General features: G+C 37.6%; 1 protein-coding gene across 6 annotated transcripts in view; it reads left to right on the top strand.

The window, feature by feature from the left end:
* Nucleotides 1-27,593, top strand: part of LOC114474296 (protein KIAA0100-like) — a 35,558-nt gene extending 7,965 nt beyond the window's left edge. Inside the window, exons 1-41 of one of the 6 annotated variants that reach the window (XM_028464490.1) lie at nucleotides 811-964; nucleotides 1,369-1,506; nucleotides 2,866-2,992; nucleotides 3,097-3,146; nucleotides 3,235-3,376; nucleotides 3,500-3,618; nucleotides 4,385-4,445; nucleotides 4,526-4,712; nucleotides 6,099-6,222; nucleotides 6,311-6,435; nucleotides 6,519-6,586; nucleotides 6,675-6,811; nucleotides 7,514-7,668; nucleotides 7,750-7,943; nucleotides 8,728-9,013; nucleotides 10,413-10,618; nucleotides 10,697-11,744; nucleotides 11,840-12,031; nucleotides 12,930-13,132; nucleotides 13,234-13,352; nucleotides 13,481-13,704; nucleotides 13,802-13,992; nucleotides 14,137-14,236; nucleotides 14,877-15,076; nucleotides 15,165-15,459; nucleotides 15,629-15,786; nucleotides 16,420-16,626; nucleotides 16,807-16,906; nucleotides 17,745-17,927; nucleotides 18,017-18,138; nucleotides 18,239-18,394; nucleotides 19,321-19,442; nucleotides 19,519-19,699; nucleotides 19,825-19,911; nucleotides 20,637-20,645; nucleotides 20,935-21,045; nucleotides 22,267-22,402; nucleotides 23,306-23,433; nucleotides 23,514-23,615; nucleotides 24,587-24,721; nucleotides 26,310-27,593. In XM_028464490.1, the coding sequence (XP_028320291.1) occupies nucleotides 1,436-1,506; nucleotides 2,866-2,992; nucleotides 3,097-3,146; nucleotides 3,235-3,376; nucleotides 3,500-3,618; nucleotides 4,385-4,445; nucleotides 4,526-4,712; nucleotides 6,099-6,222; nucleotides 6,311-6,435; nucleotides 6,519-6,586; nucleotides 6,675-6,811; nucleotides 7,514-7,668; nucleotides 7,750-7,943; nucleotides 8,728-9,013; nucleotides 10,413-10,618; nucleotides 10,697-11,744; nucleotides 11,840-12,031; nucleotides 12,930-13,132; nucleotides 13,234-13,352; nucleotides 13,481-13,704; nucleotides 13,802-13,992; nucleotides 14,137-14,236; nucleotides 14,877-15,076; nucleotides 15,165-15,459; nucleotides 15,629-15,786; nucleotides 16,420-16,626; nucleotides 16,807-16,906; nucleotides 17,745-17,927; nucleotides 18,017-18,138; nucleotides 18,239-18,394; nucleotides 19,321-19,442; nucleotides 19,519-19,699; nucleotides 19,825-19,911; nucleotides 20,637-20,645; nucleotides 20,935-21,045; nucleotides 22,267-22,402; nucleotides 23,306-23,433; nucleotides 23,514-23,615; nucleotides 24,587-24,721; nucleotides 26,310-26,495 (6,747 nt within the window). In that variant the 5' untranslated portion in view covers nucleotides 811-964; nucleotides 1,369-1,435 and the 3' untranslated portion in view covers nucleotides 26,496-27,593. Of the gene's footprint in view, nucleotides 1-810; nucleotides 1,028-1,368; nucleotides 1,507-2,865; nucleotides 2,993-3,096; nucleotides 3,147-3,234; nucleotides 3,377-3,499; nucleotides 3,619-4,384; nucleotides 4,446-4,525; nucleotides 4,713-6,098; nucleotides 6,223-6,310; nucleotides 6,436-6,518; nucleotides 6,587-6,674; nucleotides 6,812-7,513; nucleotides 7,669-7,749; nucleotides 7,944-8,727; nucleotides 9,014-10,412; nucleotides 10,619-10,696; nucleotides 11,745-11,839; nucleotides 12,032-12,929; nucleotides 13,133-13,233; nucleotides 13,353-13,480; nucleotides 13,705-13,801; nucleotides 13,993-14,136; nucleotides 14,237-14,876; nucleotides 15,077-15,164; nucleotides 15,460-15,628; nucleotides 15,787-16,419; nucleotides 16,627-16,806; nucleotides 16,907-17,744; nucleotides 17,928-18,016; nucleotides 18,139-18,238; nucleotides 18,395-19,320; nucleotides 19,443-19,518; nucleotides 19,700-19,824; nucleotides 19,912-20,636; nucleotides 20,646-20,934; nucleotides 21,046-22,266; nucleotides 22,403-23,305; nucleotides 23,434-23,513; nucleotides 23,616-24,586; nucleotides 24,722-26,309 lie in introns of those variants that run through there. The other 5 variants (XM_028464491.1, XM_028464489.1, XM_028464495.1 and 2 more) reach the window with 5 other exon arrangements.
* The last annotated feature ends 258 nt before the right edge of the window (nucleotides 27,594-27,851 follow it).

The following is a 27,851-nucleotide window of genomic DNA, read 5'->3' as shown; positions in this document are numbered from 1 at the left end:
GCACAATTATAACATCACATCCCACTCTCACTTTGAAACAGTCAACTTTTCCTCACCCCTTCCATTTCCTACCCTGACTCCCTCTTCCCTGTTCCCTTCCCCCTCACCTAGGCATAACACTGCCCTCTCTTTTTATATTTTCCCTTTGATAAAGTATGTCTTACCCTTTTTTAGGGAGGGCTGGTAATGGTCACAATTATGCCATAAATAATATGAATAAATACATTTCATTTATTTTTATTGCAATAACAAAACATGCAATGTCGTCTTAAAAAGATTTCACTTCCTGTAGTGTTGACCTTTGACAGCATGTGCAGACAAAGTGAAGAGGTAAATAATAAATAAACAAACTACATGTTGGCACAGAGGACCGGTACAATATATATATATATATATATATATATATTATTAACGAAAAGGTAAACATTATTTTACCATATTGTGGATTTTTTTGTTATGATTTGATTTTAAAATGAAAATGATGATGATGATGATGATGATTTTTATTAATGATAATAATAATCCTATCACTTTATTTATTTATCATTTTTTTACAAACTTTGTATAATATTTAATTGTAGTGTTAATTTCAAAACCCCACAGAATGTTGTTGATATTCGGACGTCTTCTTTGTATTTATTTTTCTTAATAATTTTTTGTGTTAATTTTCTTCGTGTTAATATTACCATCATTTGTAGTTTTGTGTTATTATTGCATCTATGTTTTCTGGGATGAACAGTTATTTTTATGTTGAAGTATTTTCTTTTATAGTTTATTTTTTTCAGAACCAAGCCTTCAAATGCGTGTGCAGCGCTTCCGCTGATAGAACCAATCTACTGGGGATGCGGTTATTGACATGACTGCTGTCCTTAGTGTCACAAACGCGGCAGTGTTATGAACAAGTCTGTGAGAAAGCGACACTGGTGACACCAAATAGCTAACATTAGCGTTAGCATGCGACAAGGTGGGCAAAGACTCGCTCAGATTGGGTTTCTATGATTCGGCGGTGGCGAAGACATTAACGGTTGTATGTGAAGTTACTTATGTTGGCTAACTGTTACGACACGGCTCACAGAATAGCGGACAAAACAGAGCTTTATTCGATGCAACAAAATGCTAAACTGTTTGCGAAGTATGGAAGTTTCCCTACGCGCTTGGTCACTTCCTCGTAGGATGTTAGCTCTGTTCGTTAGTTAGCATTGCGAGGCTAGCTGTTATTTGTAGCAAGTAGCTAATGCTCGTTTATTCGTTTGACTCGCGTATTTGTTAAGGCTGTACCAGGTTGTAGCCTCATGTCATTGGCTGTGTGCAAACATTCCAGTAAGATAACAGTGGGTGTACTGACATACATCTGTTCTTCTGTGACAGCTGCTGGGTTGACTTCATAGCAGCCACCTCCATGTTCAACATCTGGCTCTAAACATCTGGGGACACCATGTCTCTCGGGTCCACATCCTTCCTTTTATTCTTCCTGCTGGGGCTTGTGCTACTGTGTGTCTTTTTAAGGTAGGATATCAGTAGTTTTAAAACAACTCTATGCTACTACCATTATTGGAAGCATTGTCTTTGCTAGTAAGGTCTCAATTCTCTGTATTCATTCTCAAGTAGGGTTGTGCATTCATGTGAATCTGATGATACGATTCACGGTTTTGGAATATGATATATCTTGATACTAAACAATACGATATACATTGAGATATATCGCAACATCAATAATTGCAAATTTCACCTTTACAAGTACAAAATGGTATGAAATATCATTTATTTCATGTTTTTATTTACATTCAAGAATATTATATATATAAGTGCCCAGTGTGTTTTATGGAAATACAGTGCAATCAACTTCTAAGCTAAAATGCATTGAAGGAGTGAGGTGGTTTACTGATTTACTGACACCTTGTGACTGGGCATTTATGTGCTGTGCATATGTTAGCGCAATTAAAGGTGTTTTTGTGTTAAAAAAAAACATGGTTTAAAAAAATCAATTTGGAAATTTTTTTTGGACCGATACGATAATTGCGTGGTAAAAATATTGCGATATATTGCTGAATCGATTTTTTTTTTTCTCACACTCTTATTCTCAATTGAACAATTGTGCATGTTTCAGATCAGCAATTTGCTCATTTTGTCCTGGACACTTCTGGTGGGAGTCTTTACCGCTCACGATTTGATTGCAATTATAGGGACTATGATTCCATTGTGAATCGATGCATCTCGATGCACTTTTTCACAGCATTTCTTACTTTCTCACCGTGACCACTGATTAATTGATATTTTTTAAAACTATAACAATTGCATTCACATCGGGATACATTGACCTTTTATAAATCGGTTATTTCTCCCACCCCTACTGGACACCCACATTCCTGCATGTTGTGCATATATCTCTGTCCAGGGTATAACTGACTACTTTAGTTTTTATCTTTATATCTCACCATGAAAACTGTTTAGCTTGCTTTGTTTGATATCATTCTTTTCAGCACAATGTCAGCTGTATGAATTTACTGATAATTTTTCATTTTGACATACTGTATAAACACAATGGACTTAAAATCACAAAAAAACACCAAATCTGAGTTTAAAAAATGGGTCTTTTTACTGTGAAAACCACAAATATTTTAACTAACTGATTTGATGAATGGGAATTTAAATATAAAGTGTAATTATCAAAAACGTATGTACAAGGTGAGAGTTTTTTCATAAAAAATAGGTGTTTTATAGATGGAAGTCTTCTCAAGCAATGCAGGAGTGTTACCCTCCAGGACTTAGCAAGCATAGACACTTCTGACTTCCAGAGATGTTTTACTGAGGCGTGTCGTGTGTGTTAAAATATTTAACTAAAGGATAAATGTCTTGTATTCCTAGATGGCTCATAAAGACCCTGCTTGTGCGAGTCTTTCAGACTGTACTGAATGCAGAGCTGAAGATCAAATCCATAGGGTTTTTTTCTGTTCAAGGCATCACTGTCCACTTCCAGCCACTACATACTTTGGTAAGACACCTCGTTTATGTTTTCTCACAGCTAATATAGTCAATAGGAAAATTGCTTACTTTCTCGTAACAATTGAAATGTTTTTTTCGACTGTTTATTGACAGGAAATTGACCGAATATGGATTTCAAGTAGATTATTTAATCAAGACTTGCCGTAAGTTGTGAAATAATTTAAGGAAGTTGGACATTCTCAATTAGTATACAGTACACATTGCTCTAAACACTTTGTGCTTGTGTTATAGGAGATATGTTGCTTTGTGTTTGGGCGAAACTAGGGTCAGGTTTGACCTACAGACTCCTCTGAAACCTTTAATGAAGACGAATCCTGGAAAAAAATCCCAGAATATTCCTTTTAGCCCGGCAACTCAACGCTTCCTGTCACAAGTACGACAGCTCATTGTTGGATTTATTATATAGGCTGAAGATGTCCTTTCGTGGCAAATATAAAATGGTCATTTTAGTTTCACACAAGTCTTTTTCCTCCTCTTTTTTGCCCTGTGTTTACAGCTTCTGTCCTTTCATGTCACTTCTTTCAACGTGATGGTGCTAAACCTTGCACAGACAGAGTCTCTTTGGCACATGACTCTCACAGGTGTCTCTTTGTTACTTGACCATCAGACAAAAAGGTACCGGTAATTCTTTTTCTTTCTGTTGGCTCTTCTACTGACACAAATCTGGAAATTAAAGAGTGTACAAATATCAAGCAATTTAAAATAAAATATAAAGAAAATATCCTTATGTTATATGACAATTTTGCAAGTGTGTAATGTGTTTTTTTTGTGTGTTATTATCAAAATCATATGAAGATGAGACAAAATAATTTATTAATGGCAGTATTGGTTGGAAAACAGGATGCTGAAAATTAGATTATTACTTCTGCCACGCACGCAAGGTTATGTTTTAGAAAAAGAAAAATATAACTGGCCTTCACAGAACATGCTTTGTAACAAGGTTGCAATATTTTAACAACTATTTGACAGTTAATAACATCATTGTTATTTAAAATGCTAAAAGCATGTTTTATTATCAGTGAATCTAATAGTGTATATAAAGTCAATGTAGGACTACAACATAGGGTGGAAATGAGCTGCTTAGTGGAGGTTTGCGCTCTCCCGGTGCTTTTCTAGTTTGTTATTGTAATGTAGGAAAATGGGTGTGACTAATAAGTTTATACTTCCACCCACTGCCTTTCGATCACAAAACGTATGTGTATGCAGTAATATATGTAATTATTGTTTTGTTTTTCTTTTTTTTTCTGGAGGGATCCCATCTGCATCAAATCTTTTATTTATTGTAATAATGTTTCTTGTATTATTTCATTTGTTTGGAATGAAACAGTGTAATCATAATAGTTTCTACAAACATATAAAAACTAGTAAATGCTGTCCTCAGTTTGGCGTGGACCTTATCCATTGGGCAGTTAAGCAGTAAAGTGCTGAAGAGTAGTCAGCTGGTGAGTTCTTCTGTTACTTTCAATTTAAGGAAAAAAAATGGATCGTATGCGAGTAAGTGACTAAAAACACTCTGTTGCAGGACACTTGTCTGGCTGAATTGGCTCTGAGTCTGCTGCTCTCAGGTGACGTGAGTCTGCCAGAGATGAAACCAGGCTGCCTGTCCCTGAGTGTGAGGACGCTCATTGCAGAGCTGCATGAAGGTCTTTTCCTCAGCCAACTCCTACTGCCCTCCATCTCCCACCAAGAGAAACCCTGTGATGCTTCTGGTGAGTGACCAGTAACAAACACCTCAGTGTAAAAAAAAATTAATGGGATTCTTGGTTTTGAATGCTTCAAGTAGGGTGACCATATTCTGATTTCCAAAAAAAGGACATAAGTTTAACAGACCTAAAAAACCTTCTCAACATCTCTCAATAATTGAAACAACAAGAAACATCTCCAAGGCTTACAGAACTTTAAATAATCATTAAATATACACTTTAATAAATAACTGTGAAATTTTACATCACATGGTCTCATGCTGACTGTTGTCTATGGAGACAGGGAGGTGATGAGGTGAAGACCAGATGATGAACTTTACCATACCTTCCTACATTCTAAGTTTCTCCCTGTGGCTCCTACATTTTTAAATCCCTTTCTGATCCTTCGTGGAGGTTTTATCATCCAGGAGGATCTTCCTGCTGATTTTTTTTAATTAAATCCACCAGTATTTGGTCTTTTTCAATCTATCTTGGACTTTAGTCTCTCTTCTCTTTTCCACTTGTGTGACAATTTTGTCAAAACAAAGCCGTATCTTTAATGATTCTGTTACTTGTGAGTAAAACTACCATAATGACATTATACTGACTGTAAAGAGAAACTCATTAGCTTTCAGAAACTGTTGGAATTTATCTGATAGAGCAAACATTAACGAAGTTATGGTCATTTAGATAACGTGTTCCCTGAGATGCGTTTAGCGTCCCTGGGAATCATAGACATTTTGATGAGTTTGTAAAATTCGGCCGGACAGTCCGGACAAGACATGAAAAGAGAGCATGTTTGGGTAAATCCGGACGTATGGTAACCCTGCTTAAAGGGATCCTCCACTGTTTTTACAAATGTGGCATAAAACCTTTGAAGTGTCTTTATTAGAAGATTTATGCCTAACAAAACACATTATTTTGCACTATATTCGTTTTTTAACTTTTAAAATTGGGACTACTTTACTCTGTGTGCCCCTTTGTTGAACTTTTTAACTTTTACTGATTTTTAGAACAACCCAAAGCAGCACAAGTTGTCATTTTGACTAAAAAAGCTGCTAAATGATCCTGAATGCTAACTTGAAACCCTAGTTTCAAGTTTTGGTGCTTGTTTTATTAAATTTTCTTAAAAAGTTAATAATATGAATATGGTGCAAAATAATGCATTTTGTGAGGCATAGATCTTCTAATAAGGACATTTCAAAGGTTTTACGCCACATTTGTAAAAACAGTGGAGGATTCTTTAAAAAGATTGCATGACTTGTAATTGGTTATTCATATCAAATTTGGCCACTTTTTGTGTTTTTAAACCTTTTGATTTTCAAATGTCAGAGATAATTATTTGGACCCTTACTGTTTTGATGGTTTTGTTCAATAGTTCCAATAATGATATGAATGTTGCTTTGACTTTAGCATCTGAAAGCGTGGACTTCATGCAGACTCAAGCTGTGGAACGGTTTCATCGGCTCATTCCAAACAAGGTCAATGTTGAGTTTGATAATACAAACGTAACCCTGTCCATGCACAGCCAGAAACGGTGAGTCTTACACCAAACACAGTAATGTACTCATGCAGTCAAAACTCAGTGTTTCTGTCTGTTAAAATGCACCTTCACATCTGTCCAGACACTTGAACTGGACGCTGAAGTTTTTAAAGGTCTGCTATGGACGTGACGATGAGCAGCTTCCTCTTAAAAGCTTTACTCCAGAGCTAAGTTTCCCTCAGAGCAGCCTGGAGCTCCTTCTAGAAGGTTCATGTTCTTCTGGCAAAGTTTATTTTTTTGGAAGAAAAACTTTAAAATAACAAAAAGGTATTTATTTTTTTTGTTGACAGATGGACTTCTTCTTTCTCAAAGTAGACAGAGAATCCTTTGTGTGAACACTCTGAAAACAGTGCTGCAGGTGAGGAGGGTGTGTGATGCATGCGGGTGGAGCTACAAGCCCTATTCCTACTTCTTTGATGTCATCTGTTGTCTTTTAATGCCTTTAGGTTACAGCCATTGACATCTCAGGGTCATTCACTGTCAACACTTGCATCATACACTACCGTCACCAAGAGTTCTCCCACTGGCTTAAACTATTTCCTTGGGAGCTGCTTCTTCACAGGAATGATCCACACAGAAAAAGGTGAGTGGTAAACCAAACATTCACATGACCTGCAGAAATGTTGTTTGTAACAAGACCATTTAATGACAATAGTATGGAAGAGGATTAGGGCCACTGGAAAAAACTGTATGCAATATATCCATCCTTTTTTCTTTATCCTTTACATTTATTATTATTATTATTATTATTATTATTATTATCATTATTATAGTGGTTTGTTTTTTTGTTCTTTGCACCATCCTCCAAGTTACATTTCTTGTATTGTTTTTAAACTGTAATTGACGAATACAACTTTTTCTGATTCAGATTCAGATTTCTGGAGGAAAAAAAAACTATAAAAACAGATCCTGTAGTAGAAAAAAAAAACTTCTTTTTTGTCCCTAAATAGTATCAGATGACAATACTAAGAAGGAAAAAAAAGTTAAGAACCAAAAAAATAAATACATCTAGACAAAAAAAGATTAAGACTAAAGACAAAAACAAGATAACCACATGATTAAAAAAAAAAAAACAGTGTTTTTTAGTGGCATCAGTTTTTTTCCCAAGTGGCCCTAATCCTCTTCCGTAATAGTGTGTATGATGTTTAGAAGTTGTTTTTTTGGGTTTTTTTTGCTACAGGCAAAGATAAATACTAACATTCTTTACTCTCTCTCGCCCTTTATCCATGTTTGTGATCCTGCATTACTCACTATTGTTTCTCCATGACGTCGTTGTGTTGTATAGTCCATTAGAATATTTGCCCATCCTCCTCCTCCTCAGGTGCTTCCCTCACCTGGATGCTCCTGTGATTATTACCTCCTCCGTGTCCAATGTTAGCCTGTCTGTTCAGCTGGGAGACACCACGCCCTTTGCCCTCGGCTTTCTCTCTGCTAATGCAGGTACCAAATCCGTACACTCGCCACACTTCACTTCAGCTTTTCCCACATCAGTACATGACTATGTCCTCTTTGTGATTGCAGAGCTGCAACATCTTCAGGACCTTAAAGTTGAAAAGGAGAACTTTGATTCCCAGAATGTGCACCAGCGTGCTTCACTTTGTCTGGACAGCTTTTGGTGGAGAGTTGGTCAAGGATCTCATATTCAACAGGCTCCCCACCCACCTGGTAAACATGTGTGGGGAGAGGCGCTCATTCTAGACTGCCTCAGCCTTCAGGTAGGAGTACATATTACCACAAAAACACATGATTAGAGTGTGTATTTTAGTTTTTGCATTATTATGGTACATGAGCTGCAGTATTTAGTATCACTTTATGTCCAAAATAGTAAATTAATTTTACTGCCTTCAACAAACACCATGTACAGGCAGCATTCTGTTCAGAGTCACTAAAGCCTGGCTCAGCTTACTTTGGTCTAAAGGCCTTTTTTTCACAGAAAAAAACAATCACCTGCATAGACATTTCTTTAAATCAAGTTCTCCACTTATCACAAAGGTGTCAAACTCAAGGCCCGGGGGCCAAATCCGGCCCCTTACAGCATCCAATTCCACACACAGCTAAAAGTAAAAAAATCAGAGAACCATGAATCATTGTGTAAATTACCAATTAATTTAGTTGTAGTTATCTCAGCTAGATATCTCCAAAATAATACATAAATTCACAAATTCAACAAAACAGGGCTCACATTTTTCCCATGCTTATGTCACATGATGGCACTAATTTTTTTCTCATATAGTTAAAAAAAAAAACCTACATTTTCACAAAATCCTGCAATTTTCTTCAAATTATTTGACAAAATTTCCCCAAATTACATAAAACTTTGCCACAAAATCTAAAAGACTTAGAGTGAAGATCCTGCAGGGACTGAGACAAACTGCTCCGTATTTGCCCCCTGAACTAAAATGAGTTTAGCACCCCTGACTTATCAGATCAGCCCTAACTTGAAGTGGTGGATTGATATGTGATATGTTAAACTTTTTCTGGTATTGTTCTATTCTTCAGGGAAGTTTAAATCGACCCCACGCTGAGTCGAGCAACCAGTCTCTGAGCTTGAGCGTGGAGTCCAGCCTTAAAGGACTTCAAGTGGAGCTGTCAGAGACCTGTGCACTATGTTTGTCTCGCCTGCTGTCCCTGATGTGTGAGAGTCCTGACTCTGAGCCACAGATGTTAGACCTGCTGTCTCACCCCAACACCGTCCTACCCAACGCCTCTGCACAGTCTAAACTGCTTTTTAAACTGGACTGTTGTCTGGAGGATGTTAATGTGTTCACCGTGTCCAATGTAGCAGGTAAGAGCATTGTTAATCAAAAGGCTTTCATTGGGTCATCTATAGTTATTGAGGTTAGGGTCAATTACATTTTTCAATTACATATATGTCTTCAATTTTCCATGTTCAATTTCAACTCAGTTACGATTACTTTGACCAGCAATTTTTTCCAATTAAAATTATTACAATTGTTGTTTTCCCCCTGAAAGTCAATTAGAATTACATTCTCAATTAGGAAAGTTTAAATTCAATTATTCACAATTACTGAGCCTTTAATAAATAACCCCACACAACTTGTCCTTCCTCTTGTGTTAGCTTTCTTTTAGCATATCTTATGATAATGGGTCACTTTTGACCAATGTCTTAAATCAGCTGTAAAATACACTACAAAATATTATCTATCATCTAATTTGTTTTTCAACTCTTGGTCACCTTGTTAGGCTTCCTTCTACATGAAAATTTTGGTATTTATATTTTTGGTGAGTGTGTCTGAGCCTTTTTTCTGTCACTATGCCCCTAGATTTTAATAGTAAAATGATCCTAAAGAGAACTGACAGGTAAACATGATATGAAACACATTTTACTGAATGTTAACCATGCATGTGTCTGTAACATGGTTTCCCGGTAATTGACAGTTTTTATAGAATTTACATTTTCAATTACAATTACAAACTCTATTATCTGAACTCAATTACAATTCAACTACAATTACAACAGCAACAGATTATTTCAAATTAAATTATTATTGTCATAATTGCAATTAATGAACAATTATGCGATTACAATTATAATCAACTCTAACACTTGTTATCATATAGGGCCAATTTCTTCATTAGGTTATTATATAGCAAGTGGTGATAGTTTAGTCTTTATGGCTATTCATCCGAGTTGGTTATTTTCTGTTGCAATATAGAAAATCAACACTTGTAGTTGCTCAAGGCAAACCAATAGCCATCAAACTCAAAATGCCAACACCAATTTAAGTGGGATTTTTTTTTTTTTTTAAATACAAAGGATTTTTTCTTTGTTTTTATTTATTTTTTCTAATTCCCACGTTTTGAATGCTTTGTGCAAGCTTTAGTTTATAGAGCAGCTAAAACTTCTTCAATCAAAGCATATCAGTACACAAATAGTTTTTCTTAAAAACTAAAGCATTTGAGGAGGTGTTTAACAATAACTAATGGATAAAGTGCACAAATGTGACAATCGCATGCATTTCTTTGTCATGATTTGAGGACCAGAACCAGTTTTTTATGTTTTTATCGCCCCACCAATAGTTTTTACCAATTAAGGCATAAATAACAATGATTGTCAGTTTAAAAAAAAAAAATCACGTTTAACCCTGATTAATATCTTAACTGCAACTGATTGTGAATGAACATAATTATAATCTTTTTTTTTTTCTTCTCCTTCTTTTCAGGAGCCGTGTCAATACGCATGGACACAGTCCACGTCCTGAGTTCTGCTGAGAGCTCCAGGGTGTGTCTGCAGGGAGCGAGTCTCTCTGTGATCAAGTCACTCACTGAGAACATGGAAACATGCTGCTCTGCCTCTCAAACCATCAACCCAGTTATTCAACTAACCACAATCACCTTATGGTATCATATCACTACCCACACTTTCCAGGTAATCAGATCTTTTTCACCGAGTGAAAGTCTTTGGTATGATTTATTTATTAATCATGGCTCATATTTCTTTGATTAGGTTCAGTGTGAAGGAGAACTCTTAGCTGAGTGGACTCCATCCGATCACATGTTCTTATATCAGCACCTGACAGAAGCTCAGGCGTGTTGGTGCATGCTTAGTGGAGAGAAAGGAGAGAAGTCAATTAAAGATGTGGACTGTGAAGACGTGTCAGGGAAAAGCTGGGGGCTCTTTGTGAGGCTGGAGTTTGGATGCACTCGTCTACGAGCACACGTTAGTGAACAGAACTACATCCTTCTGCACACAGAGGCTCTCTCAGTATCTAAACATCCTGGCTCCACGCACATTCGCTCCCCGTCTTTAGTCTTTAACTTTGATGGCAACGACATTGTCTCCTTCAGTGAGCTGGACCTGGAGATGCACGATGAGCTGACTGAGATGCAGCTGCACAGAGACACCTTTCCATTCCTCGTCACTCCTCACAACCGAGTTTGGGTCCTTACCTGCCCTTCTTTAGCAGTCGACTTCCCTTATCAGTACAATTTCTCTGAAACCTTTGATAAGGCAATTAACGTGCAGAAGTGGTTGAAGACCCTTCATCGCTCTCAAATCCAAACAAACATCACCCCGCATCTGCCTCCAGACCTCGTGTTTAAATGCAGCCAGTTCTCTTTTGTTTTCCTCGACGACGTCTTTGAAATCAAGTTGAGAGACAACTACGAGCTGATGAAGGATGAGAACACGGAAAGTGCGAAGAGATTACAGCTTCTGGATAAGAAGGTGGCAGATCTGCGCAAGCAGCATGGAGAGCTTCTTCCTGCGAGAAAAATTGAGGAGCTCTACAGTTCCCTGGAGAAAAAACACATTGAGATTTACATCCAGCGGTCACGCCGCCTCTATGCAAACACACCCATGAGGAAATCTCTGCTGACGTGGACCGTGTCCGACTTGGAGCTCGTGGCTCTGGCTGATCAGTCTCTTCATGGCCCAGATTGTGTCAGAGAACAGCTGAGGGACATTGATGGGATCAGTCCTTTTCCAAAAGAAGGACTCCCCCTGGTAGTTCAATGGTGCCGTGCAGTCAAGTTCAAACTAGCTACATTTCTTGGTAAGAAAGAAAAAAACACTATTGCTGAGTTTAATGAGGATGGTTTCATTTTGATCTAATTTTTTGATAATGTCATTGTTGTCTATTGATATCAGTGAGAATAAGGGACTATCCTCGTTACCTGTTTGAGATCCGAGACTGGCAACTGTTTGGACGTCTTATTGGGACAGAGCAGGACGGACAAGGGAAAGCTCTGCGCAGAGAGACGGTTTCACTTGGAGCACCATGGGGAGATGTGACGGTTCACAGGAATATGCCACCACTTAAATTTTACTACGACTTTAAATGTAAGTTATATTTAGAATAATTGAGTGAAGAAATGTTTTGGTTTTTCTTCAAATTCTATTTATTTTAACTTTTAGCAGCATACAGTATGATTATGCATTCTAAATGTTAGCATATATATATATATATATATGGGCTAATTATTGTTATTAAAGTAGTCTATAAAAGGTTGCCAGATTAAATAGGAAAAGTTTACCTTTTCTCTCAATAGAAATTTTATTTTCTCCACTTGTAAACGTTTAATCACTTCTTTCAGTACTGCCAGGTGTGGAGGAGGAGTTTTATTCTTCCAGTAAAGGAGAATCTGTGCTAGTAGTGCAACATATAGTGCCATATTGTGATGGCATTCTGTGAGTTCTATTGATGCAGGCTTCAGATTTAGATATCTCCCTCCAGTTTCCAATAATGAGTGGGCAACTCCAAAACATGTGGGCTAATGTAGCGGGTTTCTGACCACACCTTTCACAAGACGGGGCCACAGCTGGAAACGTTTTTGATAATTTTGTCTTTCACAAATGTAAACTATGCAAAGACATGTTTCTTTATTTTTCTTTTCCTAAAGCTTAATGAATGCATTCTGTCAGTCACTAATGTAGTAGCATGTCCTGACAATCATTAAGGCAGAATACTGTGTATAAAGGCCGCTTGACGGAGTAATGGTTAACAATGGTAACTCACACCAGAAATGTTGCACGTTCTCTCAGCTGTCTTTCCTTTCACAGTTTGCTAAGTTTTCTTCCACAGTCCATGAATGTTTGTCTGCAAATGTTTAGTGCAAATGAGGAAACCTGCCTTAAGCTTTTAGTAAGATGGGATAAGATCCAGTGCCCCACTTTGCTGAAGAGGATAAGCACGTATAGAAGATGGATGGATGAAATTACACAAACTTTGTTCTTGCAGCCAATATTTCTCAGTACACCATTGTCTGGGGTCCATGTTGGGATCCTGCCTGGACTTTGATTGGACAGTGTGTTGATCTACTGACCAAACCGACAGCAGATACTTCTCCACCTCTGGCCTGGTGGGACAAAAGTCGTCTGCTTTTGCACGGGCGCTGGATCATGGACATTGAACTGGCAAATCTTCATCAGCTAGCGACAGAGGTAGTGACACACTGCAAGTTAACTCACAGGTTAAGTTGTTAAAACTTGATTACATATGTTCTGGAAAAGTTTTAGTAAATATTTGTTTTGTCCCCTCACAGGATCCCTATAACACCACAGAGAACTTGCACTGGGAATGGAATAAGATGAACTTTGACTGGACTTCTGGGCATTTTGTTTTCAAGGGTGACTTGGATGTAAATGTCAGGACGGCATCCAAGTAAGTCAAAGTTGGAAAAAATAATTTAAACAATTACTTTATATATATATATATATAATGTATTTAATTTTGTTGAGGCAGAATTTTCAGGATCATTCAGTAAAGAGTTTTTCATTTCCACACACCAGGTATGATGATATCTGTCTTCTGAATCTGCCTAACCTGTGTATGACCCTCGACCTGCAATGGCTTTGCCATGGCAACCCCCATGACCACCATGCTGTAATGCTGTGCTGCCCAGAGAACATTGCAGATGTGACCTCAGGACAGCCTCACGACTCATACAGAGCATTTCGCTCTGAAAACCTCAATCTTTCCATCACCATGGACCTTAACCAGCATTGTGGTACAGGTATAAGAAACATTTACATCATGGTTTTTTGTAATGTTTTGAACTACTCAACACTTACTTCATAAAACCAGTATAATTTAAATGTTTTACTTGTTAGAGCACTCCCAGCCTACAATCCTGCTTTACAGCAGCACGTTACGCTGGATGCAGAACTTCTGGGCCACCTGGACCAGCGTGTCACGACCCATCTGCAGAGGAAAGCTTTTCCACAGCCTCCGACCAGTTCGCAAGAAGCTTGGTCAGCACTACAAACAGATGTCTTACACTGCTGCCTTCCCACAGCTACAAGTAAGCACTAACTCATTGACTTTGGTTCAAAACAATCAGCTCTGTATTTAAGATTAGAACCTTTGAATAAGGATGAGCTTGACTTGTAGCTGTTTATTTCTGCAATGGTTTTTAAATTGTGTCCTGTTTGGTGTTGACCTCCAGGTACATTATTGGGCATCATTTGCGCAGCAAAGAGGAATCCAAGTTGAGTGTGACAAAGGCCACGTGTTCACTCGGGGAGCTCAGAGGCTCATTCCACAAGGTAAAAACCATTTCAGTTAATACAGTCAAACCTCCATTGGTTGCACCACATGATTAACTACAATAATAAAACAAACCAAGGTGAGCACATCAACAGAACAGTAAATTGTGTAAAGTTTGATTTCTGTAGTTGATTGCACTTTATTTTCATAAAACGTACTGGGCACTTTAATAGATGGATGTGGTTACTTTTTTTAAAGAATTTAAAAACTTGACAGAATCTGTCATCGAAGCAAAAGTGAAACTTTTGTGATTTGACAGTTTGATAAACATATCACTTGTTTTTGATATTTGTAATTGAATTACAGTTAGTTACCATTTAAAAAAAAATGAAATAAATTGTATGTCATACCATTTTGTATTTGTAAAGGTGAAACTTGTAATTACTGCTATTGATTTCGCTATACAGTATATTGTGATGCATATCGTGTTGTTTAGTATCGGGATATATCGTGTCGTGACATGCAAATCTTGAAAATACACACCCTTAGTTTGAATGCTTGCGGCAGCTCATGGGTTCTACAGATCAGATATGTTACTTTTAATGTGTCTAGGTATCTAACATGACTGTCACAGTGAGTCGTTTGTGGGGTTCTTTTTAATAGGAAAGCGTGTGTGCTGCTTGCTTTACATTTCCCCAGCTGGCACTGTGATGAGGAGGCTGATCTCTGAGTGGAACGTGACTCAAATGGTTAGTGAGCTCTCACAAGTTACAGTTCACCTCATGGCCTCCACATGGGATGAGACGGCTGACCACCAGATTAACGCTCAGGTGAACAAGACTCATCTGCTCAGCCTGTCGTCTCTTAGCTACCAGCGACAGAGCAACCACGTGGAGGAGGTAAGAATAAGAAAACTGTGGTTTGTTTGTATGGCTTTAACTACAGTGGTCCTGAAAAAATGACCCATATTAATGTTTGTGACCTGAGGTGAACTCAAAGGATGAAACGAACGCTTCCTACACTCATAAGCTCTGCCTGGTGGACCTGCGTGCTTCCTGGACAACCACCAACAGGAACATAGCCTTTGGGTTGTACGATGGGTATAAAAAGGCTTCAGTTCTAAAGAGAAATCTTTCCACTGAGGCTTTGAAGGGCCTGAAGATAGATACACAGCTGCTGACCAAAAAGCTTAAACGCTCTCCATCAAATTACTCTCCTACCACAGCTCCCAGCACACCAGTCATGCCTCCTGTCAGTCGAGCAGAGAAAAGTCAGAATGAAGGTGAGAAAATTGTGTAACTGAAGATAAAAAAAGGTTTTAGGACCAACCATGCCTGTTTTCAGTGTCTCCCACCTGTATTTAAGATTTTTTTTTTATGCCAATCAGATATGTTGGTGAGTAGAATTAAAGTAGAAGAACCTAATTTTCTTTTTTCGTTTTTTGTTTCCAGGGACGTCGATGCTTCAGAAGCTGATCGAAGAAACCGACAGGTTCGTTGTGTTTTCAGAGGAGGACTCGGGTGTGAGCGACCAGCTGTGTGGGATCGCAGCCTGTCAGACTGATGATGTTTTTAACCGAAACTGGTTAATTGAGCTGGTCAACTGTCAGGTAACGTGATTAAAACCATCATTGTTTTACTGCAACTGCTTTTGTTTTTGTGCAGTTTATGTAAAGTCAAACCAATTACTCTGTGACAACCCTTTTACATTAATAGACTACATGTTCTGCTAGAGAGTTTTGTCATACAATGAGAAATTACTGGTAATTACAGAAAAGTAACAAGTTTAGATGATTTGTGTTCAAACCAAAGGCCTGGGTTAAAGCATCCAATTTGGCCTGCAGGAAACATTTTAAAAGACAGAAAACATGAATCATTGTGGAAATTACCAACTAATTCAGTTGTAGATATCTCAGGTCCTCCACCTACTAATTCAATGAAACTCTGCATTGTTTTCTGGGGCTCACAGTCTTCCTGTGCTTAAAACACATAATCTTGCAATTTTCCTTAAATTATTCCAAAACATTTCGGCACAATAGTGTCGAAAGTACTCCTTTTCCCGCCTCAAATCTCTGACCCATTTGAGATCAAACTCATTGGTGTTTGCCTCCTGAACTGAAAAAGACACCCCTGGTTTGGTTCCACCTAGGCTGAGATCTTTGACTGTCAGAATTTTACTAATAATAATTTTACTAATGTAGATGGTTTAATTTTTTATTTTTTTGCATTTACTTTTCACACAGATGATGCTGCGTGGCACAGAAACGGTAGGTTGTGTGCTGGTGTCTGCAGCAAAGGCTCAGCTGCTGCAGTGCGAGCATCACCCTTCATGGTACAATGACACGCTGAAGCAGAAGACCACCTGGACCTGTTTGCTTGATGGCATGCAGTACTTTGCCACCATGGAGCCCAACCCATCAGAGGAGGAGGACAGACAGCTCTGGCTAGAGGTTAGAGTTGCTCATATTGCTCTGTTGACAAAATTAACATTGCCTGACTTACTCTTAACTAAAGCTGTAGTTTAAGTTGTATGGGAAAAAAAAGAAAGAGAAATAAGTTGAATTATGACATGCATTTTTTCTCTCTACGAATCGAGATTTCCCCCCTTTTAGTCACCTGTTTGTGTTTAGGTGAAAAACATAGAGGAGCACAGACAACGACATCTGGACTCTGTGTTGGAGCTGATGGAGAGTGGCCAGGCCGTTGGTGGGATGGTTAGCACTACCACAGGTCAGCGACTTTTCACGCTTGGGATTTTTGTGTAAATAATGAAACCAGGGTTTGAGTCAACGACCTTTCTAAATGACAATTATCCATGTTCAATTACAACTTAACAACAATGTTACGGTGACCGGCTATTTTTACAATTCAAATTGCAATTATAATTTTTTCCCTGAAAGTCAATTACATTTACATTCTCAATTACTAAAGTTCAATTACAATTAATCACAATATCTGAGCCTTTAATAAATAAATCCATGAAACGTTCCTCTTGCGTTGGCTTTTTGTTGACATCTCTTATTTTGACCCATGGCAAAATACACTAAAAATATTATCTATCATTTAATTTGTTTTTCATCTCTTGGTTACCTTGTTAGGCTTCCTAATCAATGAAAAATATTGGTAATAATATTTCTAGTGTTGGCTTCTGAGCCTTTTTTCTGTCAGTATACCCCTAGATTTATATATTTTTTAAATTGTAAAATAATCCTAAAGAGAACTGACAGGTAGTGGGTAAAGTTTATATAAAATGTATTTCATTAAGTATTAACTAGGTTTGTGTTTAATTAAATTGTAAATTACAGTTTTTATTTAATTGCCAAGTACAATTACAAAGTTCATTATCTGAACTCCATTACAATTCAATTACGATTACAACAGCAACAGATTTTTTAAAATTACAATTCTAATTACGGCATAATTGTAATTACCAATTGAGCGATTACAATTATAATTGACCCCAACTCTGGCTGAAACCAATTGGTTTATTTGTATAAAAGATTGTGTTAATGAGTTGTTGCTAATGGCTATCTCTCTTTATTTTTCCACTTTTCTTTGATCCACTCAGACTGGAACCAGCCTGCACAGGTAAATGAGACTCAGCAGGTTCAGCGCATCATCTCACGCTGTAACTGCCGGATGCATTACATCAGCTACAGCCACGACATCAACCCAGATCTGGCAACCCAGATCAAACCACCAGAGTTGAGAAACAGCCATGAGAAAGAGGACCTGCTAAAGAAGCAGGCAGGTGAGTCACCAGTTCCAGCAGAGAATGACACATTTTCACTAAGTTTATGGGTTTAGTTTTGAACCAAAGAAGTGTCATCATGTCTTTAGGGGCCGTGGACACGTTCACTCTCATTCATCATGACCTGGAGATCTCCACAAACCCTGTTCAGTATGCCATGATCCTGGACATCGTCAACAATCTGCTGCTGCATGTGGAGCCCAGACGCAAGGTAGGAGTTAACGGTTCTCATTTACCCAAGAGCTTGATGATCCGGATCACTGTTACAGTTCCACGCTTCTTGCTTCCTTCTCTCTACTTCATTTCTGCAGGAACACAGTGAGAAAAAGCAGCGAGTACGTTTCCAACTGGAAATTTCAAGCAACCCCGAGGTCCAGCGCGGCAGCATCTTACATCTGCAGGAGATGGTCAGACAGCATTTAACCCAGATCAGATACCTCGAGAAACAGATTTACTCCAACATCAGGGTGAGCAACAGCTTTACAACACTTGTTTTTCTTTGCTTTTTGCTTTTACACTTGACAACAAACATTAAAGTGACAGGAAAATGATGCCAAAGCTTTAATCAGTTTCACTCAAAGTTTACATGTACATCATTTTTTGTTATTTGGGGGGAGGTTTTGGTGCTAAAATCTATAAATAAATAAAAGCATTGCTTTTTTTTCTTATTTCAGTTGACATTTGAGGTAAAATAAAAACATTTAAATTCAACTTTATTTTCATAATACAAATTACAACAAAAGTTATCTTGAAGTGCTAGATCATTTGTAAGAAAAAAGAAAAAAACCCACAAGAGGGTTCCAACAAATACGGTCTTCCAGGTCATTTTTGTCGATTTTCTAGAATCCCCAACATCTGTTGAACATCCGATAACTTGTTTTTCATTAGACCACTTCTTATCAAAGTGTGTGGCGTGCCCCCCCTGGAGGGGAATGGAGATATGACAGGTTTCATTATTTTTTGTATTTTTGAATACTGCTCTCTTACATTTGTTTTTTTTTTTAATTGCAGGTGATTAGTTTATTTAGTTTTAAATTTTTATTCATTTTTGATTATGAAGTTACTTATCAGATTTATTTGGAGGGCTTGAAAGTTTATGTTTGTTCAAAGTAGAATACCCAAAAAAGTTTGAGAACCACTGCATTAGACACAATGTATGTTTTAAATTCAAAACATTTTTTTTCCCATTTTTCTACTGCTTTTTAGAAAAAATGTGGTACTCCGGCCATGAGTACTGCTCTGTTCATACAGAAAGAAAAAGTCTGAAATTGCCCTTTGGGGTTAATGAGGAAGCAATTTTAGCATCTCTTCAGCTCATACAAGACTGTGTAGCGTTGGCATCAGAATCAATGAATAATCTTTGAATGCTTGTTTTGTTTCTGTCATCTTGCAGGCTCTACCTGATGAACTCTCTGGAGAAGAGATCGCAGATGTCAACACAAGGTTGCAGAATCAGCTGAATCAGGAGAAAACTGACATGCAGATGAAGAGTGAGGAACTCAACATCCTCATTAGGTCTGATCAGCACAGATTCAGCAGATAACAGATAGAAATTAAAAGTGACAAAACTCATCACATTTGCCCCTTGCAGGTGTTTTAAGGATTTCCAGCTACAGCGAGCCAATAAGCTGGAGCTACGAAAGCCGCCTGAGGATGTGAGCGTGGTGAGGAGGACAGAGATTTCCTTTGCTCAGGCCCGCTGGTGTCTGACGGAGGAAGACGGACAGCTTGGCATTGCCGAGCTGGAGCTGCAGAGATTCATGTACAGTAAGGTGAGCAGATGGTTGGACTCCAGTCAATTCAAACTTTAGCTGTCTGCACTATTTTAAAACATTTTCACACTCCTGCGACTTTTATTTAAAACGTTTTAACCACCGTGAGTTCTTTCTTTCTTCAGCTAAACAAATCAGATGATACAGCTGAGCATCTTCTTGAGCTTGGATGGTTCACAATGAACAACCTACTGCCAAATGCTGCTTATAAGGTACATTTGATATGAATTGTTCCAGTTTCACCATTTAAATTTTTTTTATTGTCTATTTTTACTTTTGATTTTAGCAAAGCTCTAATGTCATATTAAGGATGTGCTTTGGGCAGCTAGTTGCAGTGAAAGTGTTTTTATTGTGCTTTTGCAATACATTTCACAATAACAAAACATCTGAAAAACCACACGGAAGCGTCAAAACTTTTTAGTGATAGGTTTTTTTTTTTTTTGAGATTCAGCTGTTTTTATTGCGCTATTTAGATTTTGCGCATTTCCAGAGGTAATGGAAATTCAGCTTCTGTGATCATCTAATCTTATGTTATTTATTATTTATTCACGGTAGTAAGCTAGCGTACATGTAGTGAAGCCACACACATAACATAAGCCAGATGTAAACTTAGTACAGACAGACATTGGCCAAAGGCTTTTACAACTGGAATTTCTTCACAATGACAAAACAGTGAAAGGATTAAAGCTGCCGTGTTTTATTTCAGAGGATTATCAGATAAGCTATATATAGATTGGACATTGGACATTCTTTTTTAAAGACTTGACAACAACATTCACAACACCCATGTTTGCCTTTTGCAGTGTGGTAGTGCCCAGATCATCTGAGCTAACATGACATTAGAGCATTCTCTTATTGCACTGTAATATGCTTACACTCTGCTTAAGGGATGTGTTTATTATAATTAACTTTTTATGCTTGATTTTCCTTTCTGCAGCGATTGAGGGTATGTACAGTGATAGGACAGCAAAATCTGTGTTGATTCCATCATGTAATATGTAGACTGTATGAAACCATATCCAGAAAATGTCTTGTCTTTCATCTGTTCATTCAGTTTATGATCCAGATGTAATCTGCAATTGAGTTTAGTATTGTTGTTGCATGGTGGTGTGTAAAGACTTGTTGCTTGCGTGCGTGTGTGAGAGGAAGCTGCAAAACACAACAGTGTTGAAAGTGTGTAAACAGGAACGTCATAGTTTTGTTAATGCTGTAGTTGGTGATGTCTTTTTTTTTAGGTCGTACTTCGACCTCAGAGTAACTGCCAGTCAGGACGACAGTTTGCATTGCGCATCTTTAGTAAAGTCCGCCCCCCTGTGGGAGGAATCTCAGTCAAAGAACACTTTGAGGTGAGAGATTGAAAACTACACTGAATACAGCAGAAAGTATTCACCTTCCTTCCTTTTACAATGAGTTGTGCGTAGGTTTCGTTTAGGAAATTTCAGATAATGTTCTATTCGATAAAGACATACTGTAGTTTTGGCCTCATAGAAAATTGTGTAGAAGGTTAAAATTGTCACTTGAAAGTTTGTTTAGGTCTTAAATGTAAACACTTAAATTTCGTGCATTGCATTGTTCGGATGTGGAGTCGTGTAGATGGACGCATTGAAGTGTTTTTACTTCCTTCTTAGCGTGATTTCTTGTGTTGGCCCCCAGAAACTCTGCCAAAATGTATTTATTGATTGATTTAATTTTTATTTCGAACACAAACACAACAGCTGTGTATTTACCACAATGAGAAAATAATAATAGTGATAATAATTTTTTTAAAAAAAGCAAAGAGGGGTGGTGTGTAGCTCAGTGGGTTGAGCGCCCGCCCCATGTACGGAGGCTGTAGTTCCTCACCTGCAGCCGGTCCCAGGTTCGATTCCCGGCTTGGGACCCTTTGCTGCGTGTCATTCCCTGCTCTCTCTGATCCCTTTCCTGTCGAGCTACTGTCATATAAAGGCCACTAGAGCCCAAAAAATCCTTTAAAAAAAAAAAAAGCAAAGAGAGAAAAAATGGTCACAAAATCCTGCACGTGAAGCTGTGCATCTTTGAAAATGACTTACCAAAAACATTACTTGCTGTTTTATGTACTAAAAGTTGTGGCAAGACAATGGAAAATGTTTATTTTGGGGTTCATACAGAAAGATCCAAATCTGCCCCAAAATTGAAATTAATCATGGGGGAATACAAATTGAACAACTGAAAAAAATGGTGTCTAGCAAAGAAACACAATAAATTACGGTAAGAATAAAGGAAAAACACTACTTTTTATCTGTCTATGGGACTCCACATCCCATAATGCAATGTCCGAAACCTTTGACAATGTCAAAGTGGTGGAGATCATAACAAACTTCCGAGCAGCCATTTCAACCTCCGTCTTTTTTTGGAGCAAGTGATCTATGAGGCCGAGACTATGTATTTCTGTTAAATAAATAATAAAAAAATGTAAAATTATGAAAAATGTAAAAAATCATATTTCCCACATCAGTTGTAGAATAAGTCTGCTCCATAACAAAATAACGGAGGGTGTGTGTGTGTGAATACTTTGTGGTGGACGGTCTGATGAGAGTTGTCCTCTTCAGGTGAACGTCGTGCCCCTCACCATCCAGCTCATGTACCAGTTCTTCAAAAGAATGATGGGCTTTTTCTTCCCGGGAAGAAACGTGGAAGAGGAAGAGGTTGCTGATGAAGAAGACAAGTTCAGAATGGTCACTACAGGTGTGTAACAAATACCAACTCTGGGATTCACACCAGTCAGTCAATCACTGGTGCAGTGGTTCCCAACCTTTTTTGGAACGTCACCCCATTTTGATATTACAATTTTCTGACGACCCCAAAGATTTTTTTTTTCTAGAATTAGTTTTGGTTCATGTTTGTCACAGTGTAACAAATACAGAATTAGTGACAAATTGTTTTTATGCTGCATTTTATTTGAGTTCGATGAATATTTAGAAAAATAGCTATTCAATCAAAAAATGTCACTTAAATGAAAAAAAAATTAAAAAAAATTGAGTCACAAATTGTGTTTAAATGCAAAAAAAATATTTGAGACCCTGAAAAGGTTTCTTTTGATTGGTTATCTTTTTTTGTATTTTGGCCTTGTTATGGATTTATTATTCAAAAGGAAAATAAAACATTTCAATCAAAAAAAATATTTTCAATTAAAAAAAAAATGCAAAAACAATTTGAGCCCCCCCCCAAAAAAATTACGTTTGAACATTTTTTTTTTTCTGTGATATTAGTGAAAAAAGTTTTGAAGCTCATTTTTGTTGTTAATTGAATAATTTCCACTGAAACGTTTTGCAGTGTATTTGTATTTATACAGTGAAAGTATAGAATATAGTTATTGTGTGCTCTTTTAATTTTCTAAATAATATAATATATAAAGAATAAAAATAATAAGAATTTAATAATGAAAAAGATTTTAATCAGTCATTTTTTCAATCAATTACTAGACATTTCAGGCAACTCCTTTTAAATTCCTGGTGATCCCAAGGTTGAAAAACACTGCAATAGTGTACGTGAGTGTTGGAGAGGTGCAGTTTGGTGGAGGGTGTGGGTTACAGAGTCATCATTGTGTGGGAGGACCACTGTACTGATGGGGGGGTGTATGTGTAACAGGTATAACTGTTAAGTCCCGCCCACTGTCAGAGGACACCATGGGTGCAATGGGCCCCAGCAGCAAAAGTGTCACCCAGGGACTGAACCGCACCACTGGGGTCAGGAGGTCATTCAGGAAAGCTCCAGAGGTAAAGTGTGTGTGAGGAGCTTTTCTGCTAACATTCGACTAACAGTGTGTGACAGAGTTTGGTTTTATTTCCTCTTTCAGCATCCTGTGGATGACATCGATAAGATGAAGGAACGAGCTGCTATGAACAATTCATTCATCTACATCAAGATCCCACAAGTGCCTTTGTGTGTCAGCTATAAGGTGGGTTTGTGCACATCTGAGTTTAATTCATTATTAGACTTTCCTTTCTAATTATTTAAAAAAAATACTAAACTTTAGCTTCTTTTACAATGTCTTCACTTGTTACCACGTTAGCGTATGCCATTCACAGTCAATGTGATAGTCGAGTGTACATCCTTATTGCAATCATAACAATAAGTACGGAAAAGGATTAGGGCCACTGAAAAAAAAAAAAAAACAGATCCAGTAGTGGAAGAAAAAAAAAATGACAATGGTAGAACACTTTTAATTCATATGTTATCTTTTGTTTGTTTGTTTTTGTTTTAGTCTTAATGTTTTTTTGTCTTGATTTTTATATTTTTTGATCTGAACTTATTCAGTTTTCCAATCTTTTTTTCAATTTCATCTGTTACTATTTTGGGACGCCTGCAAGCTCCTCCCACACACACCACAGGTGGAGGCAGGCAGATGAAAATTAAAAAAACACAAAAAACACGACTGGGAAAAACTGAAGACTAAAAAAAAAAAAATCAAGACAAAAAAAATCACACTAAAAGAATAAAAAGATCAAGGCTAATAATAAAAAGATTAAGACAAAATAAAAATGTTTTAAGAAAAATCGAGACAAAAAAAGATAACATATGATTTTTCCACTACTGGATCTCTTTTTGTTTTGTTTTTTTTTTTCAATGGCCCTAATCCTCTTCTGTAAATCAGCCTAATAGTTTGATAAATGAAAAGTAAAATACAGAAATCCCTTTATTCTGACTTGAGACTGCAGCTTAATCACTAACAGGTATTTTCATCCTCGCTGTAACATACACATATCATCACAACACAGTCTATTTTGTTGGACTATGGAAAGAAACCTGTTTGAAAAAGCAACTTTTCTATGACCCACTTGACCTTTGAGAAACATTAATGAGGAAAAATTTGTATTTAATCAGGGTTCTGTTTAATGGTCAGTTTCTGTAAAATGTTTAAATTTTCAGGGTGAAAAAAGCAGTGTGGACTGGAAGGACTTGAACCTGGTCTTGCCTTGTTTGGAGTATCACAACAACACGTGGACGTGGCTTGACTTCGCTATGGCTGTGAAAAGAGACAGTAGAAAAGCACTTGTAGCGCAGGTACCCAAAATAACATCCATCCGTCTACGTACGGTATTTATTAGTCAAATCAATTACATTTATTGGTATATAGTCTTGATTTTTTACCTCTAAGGTAAAGTTTTGATGTCCTTTCCAGGGTTGGGGTCAGGTATAATTGTTATCTCGTAATTGATCATTATCTACAATTATGACGAAATTGTAATTTTAAAAAATCTGTTGCGTTTGTAATCTTAATTGGGTTCAGATAAATGACTGTAATTGTAATTGCCATGAATTTGTATAACATTTACAATTATAAATTAACGGAAAACAATGTACACAATTATTAAATGATGTTTCATATCAAGCTTTCCCACATTTTTCCATTTAAAAAAATTGAAGTCGAGGGATATACTGACACAAAAAAGGCTCCGACATCCACACCAAAAATATTAAAACTTATATCTTCATTGATTAGGAAGCTTAACAAGGAAACCAATAGATAGGAAATAAATTAGATAATAGATATTTGTTTTCAGTGTATTTTGGGGCTCATTTGGGGCCCATTATCATAATGCTAACACAAAAAGGAAGGTTAACTTTTATTAGGTTATTTATTTCAGGCACAGTAATTATGATTAATTGTAATTAAGAACGTAAGTGTATATGTCTTTCTGAGGATAAAAAAAAATTTGCAAATAATTTGTACAGTTGTCCCTCACTATATCGCGGTTCACCTTTCGCGGCCTCTGTGTTTCGCGGATTTTTTTTACAGTGCAATTTTGCATGCATTTTTTTACAGCGTATGAATGTGCATTGTGTTCTGTGTCCTGATTGGCTAATGCTGCGTTCACACCGAATGCGTCGTCTGCGGCACCGGACGCGTCTGCCGCACAAAACGTTCCACATGTGTCGCAGGATCAAAAAATGTCCCCGTTCGCTTCATATGCGCGTTTGGAGCAAAGCCCCGCCCACCAGTGACACATCCAACTTGGTGAGTTTCACTGCCTGCTAAAGCGAGGAGCTGCGCTTCTTTTTCTCCTCTCATGAACATAAACCACCAGTGAAACCTGCTACTACCACCTCCTCGCTGATTCTCCTCCATCTCAAATCCTTCCTAGTCCGGTCCCGGTTATAAAGGCCGTGTCATACAGCTCCAGGTGGTCACACACAGCTTCTACCACATGGTTGAATGGGTGAACAGACCAGTGTCTGTGTTGACGGCCTGATGTCATCGTCAACAAAGACTCTGAATGCGTTCAGCATCAATGTCTGATCACTAGCAGTGTGACTCTGAAGTGCTGTATGTTTGAAAACAGGTTTATGTTTTAAAATCTACAAAGGTTTGAACTTTGAGAGTGTTTAAACAAGAGAGAAATGTGAGATAATGTAAATTCCTGTCTGAGAAAAGTGTATGAAGTGTGTGGTGTGGGGTTTTACAGCCTTAAAACATGTATAATAATAGTAAAAAATAAAGCTGACTACTTCGGATTTCGACTATTGCGGGTTATTCTTAGAACGTAACTCCCGCGATAAACGAGGGACTACTGTAATTGAACATGGGTAATTGAAAACATAATTGTAATTGACCCCAACCCTGGTTACCTCCCTGCCTGTTGTTTAACAGATGATCAAAGAGAAGCTGCGTCTGAAACCAGCTGCAGGATCAGATCTGCGCGGGAAGACGTTGGAGGGTAAATCAGACAACAGCCTCCAGCAGCAGGAAGAAGATGAGAAGGCTCGGCTCCTCATCGGCCTCAGCACGGCCGACAAGAGCTCCAGCAAGAAGAGCATCTTCAGCCGCCGCAAATAATCACATACAAGCTGCACAAACTGTCATTTGTACCAGTGGAAAAATGAGTTGGAGCAACAAAAAAAACTCTGTAAAGATGTTGCTATTGCAGATAACCATAGTGAACTGGTCATTTCATATAGACTCTATTTACAGCTGGCTTTAACATGTGTTTAGTTGGTCACACACACAGTTCTTTTGTGACCTAAACTAAACGTACAGAATCGTACCTTAGATGCCTCCATCGTAAACAACCAGCAGTTTGAATCTTAATTTCACGTCTTATTTTAGCCTTTTTAGCTCGTCAGGAACAGAAATAAGACCACTTAACATTCTATGTAACACATTTCCTCAGCCTAAGATAAAAAACCACTTACGTCCACTTGTGCCTGCCTCGTGTCACCACATGTTTTCTGCATCAGTAAACTAAGAATAAGCTTTTTACATGTTTGTCAACTTTTCCAGGTCGTTGTAAAATATTTGGAAATGAGACCAAAACACAAACCAGGGGTGCATCACATTAAGATTTATCTTTTGCTTTTCACTTGCTGAGGATTCAGTAAAAACATGCACAGCATCTAAAAGGAAATTATGCTTTTCTAAAAAAAAAATAAGTACATGTATTCTGTACTAACGGAGTAAAATCAGCTGATTTATTTGAACCGCGTGTCAACATTTTCATGCCAGTTCTAAATGGGGTCTGTAGTTGCAATCTGCGCTGTGTTGTCCAAATATACACAAATGCTGTCCTTATGTTTTGTGTCCATTAAAGTTTCACTCCTCGTTTCACAAACAGCTGTGACCCACTGACCAGTGGTTCGTCCTGGCGTCGTCTGGAGCTATGTTACTACTTTTGCTTCTGCCACCATCTTTTCCTGCTGGCTCAGGAACACACACTGTATATCAGAGATGGCAGGAGAGAGATTTACACGCTATGAAAAGCACTTTCCTTTCTGTTCTCACTTTCAACAGTTTTGAAAAAAAAAAAAACCTAGAACGAGTATTTGTATAAAAGTGTTCTGTTGTTTTTTTCAGTGTATTGTTGTAAACCTGATTCCAGCTGTATTACTGTCAAAGACAGGAAGGCCTTTACTCACTAAACATGCTTTTGGGCTTGTCTTTTTTTGTTTGTGTCTTATCCGTGTGCCATTTTACTGTAACACACCTCGGTGCAATACATCAACAGTTTAAAACCTGAAAGACTGATGTCAATACAAACAAAGAAAAAAAAAAAGCTTTGCAGCTCTTGGCTTTCAATGTTTTTTAACACTTGAGCACTTTTTATGGAGACGTATTGAGATATTTTTGTAACCTTTGATTGTTTGCTGTAGAGTCGCTCCTTTAAATGCTGCTAAAGTTTCCCCTTTTGTCTCATTT

Source organism: Gouania willdenowi, chromosome 13 (genome assembly GCF_900634775.1).
Source record: "Gouania willdenowi chromosome 13, fGouWil2.1, whole genome shotgun sequence".
In the NCBI taxonomy this organism is placed as follows: domain Eukaryota; kingdom Metazoa; phylum Chordata; class Actinopteri; order Blenniiformes; family Gobiesocidae; genus Gouania; species Gouania willdenowi.
This window is presented reverse-complemented; position numbering and strand designations above follow the sequence as displayed.